This window comes from Oncorhynchus masou, chromosome 6 (genome assembly GCF_036934945.1).
Source record: "Oncorhynchus masou masou isolate Uvic2021 chromosome 6, UVic_Omas_1.1, whole genome shotgun sequence".
In the NCBI taxonomy this organism is placed as follows: Eukaryota; Metazoa; Chordata; class Actinopteri; order Salmoniformes; family Salmonidae; genus Oncorhynchus; species Oncorhynchus masou.
In genome coordinates, this window is record NC_088217.1 from 72,473,975 (window position 1) to 72,478,945 (window position 4,971).

The following is a 4,971-nucleotide window of genomic DNA, read 5'->3' on the forward strand; positions in this document are numbered from 1 at the left end:
GGCAGTAGGGATTACCAGGGATGTTGTCTTGATAAGTGTGTGTTGGACAATTTTCCTTTCAAAACATAATGAGTACTTTTGGATGTCATGGAAAATGTAGGGAGTAAAAACTACCTTATTTTCTTTAGGAATGTAAATTAAGTAAAAGTTACCCAAAATGTAAATGGTAAAGTACAGATACCCCCAAAACTACTTAGGTATTACTTTAAAGTATTTTTTACTTAAGTACTTTACACCACTGCCTTCTTTGTCAAATAGCCACTAATCTTGTGGAGATTGAGCAAATAAAGATCCTCACCATAAACTAACCCTAAAGCTGTGCACTTCTTTTGAAGTGAAGCAATAAAGGAAAACATGAAATGTTTGAAGGAAAATCACACACTTCAGTCTTGACGGATGATAGAATGTATAAGTGAGGAGCACCTTCACTAGTGCGAGTATTGGATGGCAGGTTGTCACTTTAACCTGCAGCGTTGCTCCATAAGACTCATCCAGGCTGTGGTCCCCGTGTTGTTCAGCAGGTAGAACATAGTGCTTGTAACGCCATGGTTGTGGGTTAATTTCCCACGGCGGACCAGTACAAAACTGTATGCAGTCCCTAATTACTGTAACTCACATTGTCATGTCATCTTTTTTTCAAACATCCAATGAGACAAACTGTAAAATAACATTTATTGGTACATCAGGAAAAAATATAATGCACTGTTAACCTAGTGGCATAAAATAAAACACAGCTCTGGATGTACCGAACACATGGGTTATATGATTCTATCTCTGTGCATTTGAACGTAGCTACATATAGGCTATTTCTCCGCATAAGGTGATCCTATTGAGTAAAACAAACTGCTGAATCAAGTAATCTTACCACATTCAATCAAACGACCTCAACTGCTATATCGCATATTTATCCTATATATTATTGGTGGTTAGAAGACCATTACAAGCACCTTGCTCTTCAAAGGAAATGAGAGAGTGAAATTAAAGATGAAGCTCTGTTTGGACCTCATTCGGAGGAAGAGTCATGGGTAGCCTCAAACTTGTCAGGCTATTTAATCTGGATACAAAATGAATCCAGAGAAGGTGCTGTACTTGTTGTTGTTGCCTCCGTGTGCTTTGCCACCGTCCAGTTTGACATAAATCTCATCCCCGGAGTCCAGGTGTAGAACCACGCTGTTACCTGCGTAATCGTAGTTCTGGTCTGCGTCCTGTGCAATAGCACTTGCCCGAACCTGTGTAATGGAAGGGATACACAAAATAAGTATAATCCTCATGAATTTAATATTTTATGGTTATTTTAATTTCGTCTCTTATGGTCAGACAAATTCCTCCACTACCACTTTGTAGATTACATCATATTATACCACTTTGGACACAACTTTGGGCATTTCCTCAGTTATGATCAGACAAATTCCTCCACTAGCACTTTGTAGAATAGGTTAATAGGTTATACACTTTGGACACCACATAAGGGGGGACGAGGACTTAAGCAGCTAAACGATCAAGCATTTCTTTACTGTGGTAATATAATGTATAGCCTACCCGATTTAACTGAGATTACCATTACTAAGCATATGTCCTAAATGTCCTACCATAAAGCCGACAAGTGCACTAGCCAAAATTATATAAAGTGAGTGCATACAATTTGTGCGTGTAGTATACGTTTTTCTCCCATACCCTTTGGGTTTTTGCGTGCATTTATAGTATGTTCTAGACATGAATTGTTTTCAAATGAATGAGAATACAATATTTTCGTGTATGCTATTTGAATTAAATAATGTTTACCTGTCCGTTTTTGCACAAGTCTGCCCACATGCTTGTCCCGTCGCCTCCTCGCATTAACACGTGGTATGTGAAAAAATACATTCCGGACACTTGGCAAGTGAACTTGCCATTGGTTGGGTCGTATTGATTTCCCAAGTTTGTGACAACATCGTCGAATTTAAGCACCTCATATCCTTCGTGTGGGTTCTTCAACCCGACATAGAACGCAACATTTGTTTCACTGAGTGCAGTGTTAACCTCGTCCGTGTCCGTTTCGGTCTTTGCAGTCGTTACCGCGGGGTAAACAGCTTTCCCGGAATCGCCCCTGTCTCCGGGTGGTCCTCTTGGGCCGGGAGGTCCTGGTTCTCCCGGTGGACCTCTTGGTCCCGGTTTCCCAGGTCGCCCTAATTCACCTTTGGAGCCTTGCGCCATTGGCGGCGGCGGGATGGCATTCATGTCCTGCATGAGCTCCATGGCGGTGGCGCTGGCGGGTTTCGAACTGTATGGATCACAGATCATTCGACAGGTGCCCATCATCTCATAGTGAGCCGAAGTCTTGGTACTTTGCACAAGCAGCGGTATTACTATGATAAGGGCCAACACCATGACGATGCCAATCACAGCGGCCACAAGTCGCTTCCTCTGGAATATCCGAGAAGCAAGCGATAGAAAGTCTGCTGAGCTTGGAGGAGTAATAGTGGAATGTTTGCGTGCGTAATTAGAAGGAAAAAAAACTGACACCAAATATATTTTCTTCCTCAATGCAACTATTCTATTTTGTGTTGTCCATAAGCCTTGGGCACTCGTGCCAGAGCAGACAGACGAAGGGTATGAATCTTGGCATGGATGGGCGCTCGCTGGTTCTCAGCACTGATTTGGAGCGCTCCTATTCTATTCCAGTCCTACCGGGGTCGCTGACGTAACACATGCGGAGTAAAGCCTTTTGCAATTTGGATTAAGATCGAAACAATAATCGGGCAATCTTTATGTATGAATTACAAATCCTCATAGTACAGCAAGGAGGATATGGAATTAGAAAGCATTAAACACTTTGATCCCACCATTTATATTTTGAAACACGCAAACCATGTGGTTGTACAGAACATGTCCCCATATAATTAAAGAGAATAGAACAGCCATTATCTGCTGAAACAAAAAGCTGTGTGTGGGGCAGGAGCTGTCCTTTCAGCACCACTCCCAATCATTGGGATGCTGAAAATCAACACGAATCAAAACATTTAGCCTATGTATCAATGCGCTTTTAAAGGAACTTAACAATTTAGTAATTTTGCTGTAGGCCTCTCTAATATTTGTTTTATTAAATATTAGTTCGTCACATCCCCTTTGTAACAAATAGCATACTCCACACTATCCATGTCAACCTACATTTACATTCACACATTCTTGTATTCTGTCTTCAATCTCCAACAAAGTGACGGTTTCATTTCTGAAACAAATCGTTTAATCCTTTTGTTCCAGAGCTGGGGTTTAACATCTCACACCCTGTCTCAGCAGCTAAGCAGTCAGCTAACAGCAAAGCTCAAATTGATTCCCGGTCATTCCTTGTTATTGAGCCTGTCATTATTGGCTACCAATAGATACTGGTAATGCAGACAGACTAAATATTTTCTATGCACGTTCCCATATACTTAATAACAGAATAGTAAATGAATGTGTTGCTGTGAGTGTTCCCTTGAAGCCCTTTGTTTGTCTTGTTGGCTAGGCCTAGGCTACTAGTGGAATATTTGCGGGACATATTTAGAAACAATCCATCGATGCAAATGTGAGTGACCAAAACTTTACTATAAAATTGTTTATTGTTTTTCAATTATAAACAAACACAAGGAAGTGGCTAAATATTTGACTCAAATGAACAACCCGTCCCATGTTAATAGTGGTCGCGTGCAGTGTGATTACTTGCATTATGACTCAAAGTTTTGTTACCACATTTACATAATGAGTTCCAAGAATCTCTGTGAGTTCCAATCTGACGATGAGTACTGTGACGTTTTCTAGACTGTAAATAACCCCGAGCAATCAATGTTCGTTTATTAGTAGCAACGACTTGTTTCTAGAGACTACTACTTGGATCACTCTCTGAAACCGTTAAGGTGTCTTGTTCCGAATGTTGGAGACCTTACCGGAAACTGTACCGGAGATGTTGGATTGTGCAGTGCGTCTGTGTTGAAAATTGACTAACCTTGGATCCAGCAACTATGGATCCATATAATGTGAGTAATCAAACACTTCACTCTGGATCAGGGCGGTAGCAAGTAGCCTGTTAGCTCTAGTCCAGGGCGGTAGTATGCGTACCTCCACACTATCACCGTAGACCAGAGTTAGCAAGTACCCAGTGATTTTTGTTGTTGTTGATTTCACGTTGAATTCACCTTAGTTGACAACTTAACCAAAATTAATTCAAAACTATATGTTGAAATGAGGTCTGTGCCCAGTGGGTTACTTAAGCAATAAGCCCTGGGGGTGTGTGGTATATTGCCAATATACCACTGTTAAAGGCTACTCTTGACATAATGCAACATGGAGTGCCTAGATACAGGCCGTGGTATATTGGCCATATAACACAAACCCTCTGAGGTGCCTTATTGATATTATAAACTGGTTACCAATGTAATTAAAGCAGTAAAATACATGATTTGTCATTCCTGCAGTATATGGTCTGATATACCACGGCTGCCAGCCAATCAGCATTCAGGGCTCTAAAGTTCTGGCAACATTCAAAACGTTTCCTTTAGGTCCATGGAATGTCAGTAGTATGATGTTACAGTCAGAACATTCCAGGGACATAGGTCTAGGCCTGGACGTTTCCAGTTTGGTCCCTGTTTGGTTGTGAGTAACCAAACATTGGGATCAGAAGTTTCTCAAAATATTCTCAACATCAGCTGGTTTGTTCCTTAAAGCTAGAATCCTTAGTTATTGATTAATTAATGACATAAACCCATTTGATTCTTATGTAATATAACTTATACATGCCTCATGATCTTAATTCAATTGTCATACGTACCCCATCAGGACCCAAAATATACGTTTGTTTTAATCCAATGTGTGTAAACAATGTAAATGTAATGGGGGATAAACACTGTATAACCTTAAAACATGGTTAAAACTGTAATGTTGATATCATGGATGGCCAGCTCTGTCTGAATTTGAGAGTGGTTACATTTCTTCAGGCCCATCCCTCAGTTTTTTACC

General features: G+C 40.6%; 1 protein-coding gene across 1 annotated transcript; it reads right to left on the reverse strand.

The window, feature by feature from the left end:
• Positions 1 to 655: 655 nt before the first annotated feature.
• On the reverse strand, positions 656 to 2,463 carry LOC135541193 (complement C1q-like protein 2). The gene is made up of 2 exons (XM_064967302.1): positions 1,783 to 2,463; positions 656 to 1,229 (listed from the first exon to the last, which is right to left on the reverse strand). Exons 1-2 carry the CDS (start codon positions 2,365 to 2,367, stop codon positions 1,050 to 1,052), a joined length of 765 nt encoding a protein of 254 aa, XP_064823374.1. The 5' UTR covers positions 2,368 to 2,463; the 3' UTR covers positions 656 to 1,049.
• Positions 2,464 to 4,971: the final 2,508 nt, after the last annotated feature.

What these genes read in the sequence shown, in the direction of transcription:
- LOC135541193 (XM_064967302.1), bottom strand. Translation starts at nt 2,367, where the DNA reads ATGGTGTTGGCCCTTATCATAGTAATACCGCTGCTTGTGCAAAGTACC. An exon ending in ACTTGTGCAAAAACGGACAG is followed by an intron (nt 1,230 to 1,782) that starts GTAAACATTATT and finishes TCCATTACACAG; the next exon opens with GTTCGGGCAAGTGCTATTGC.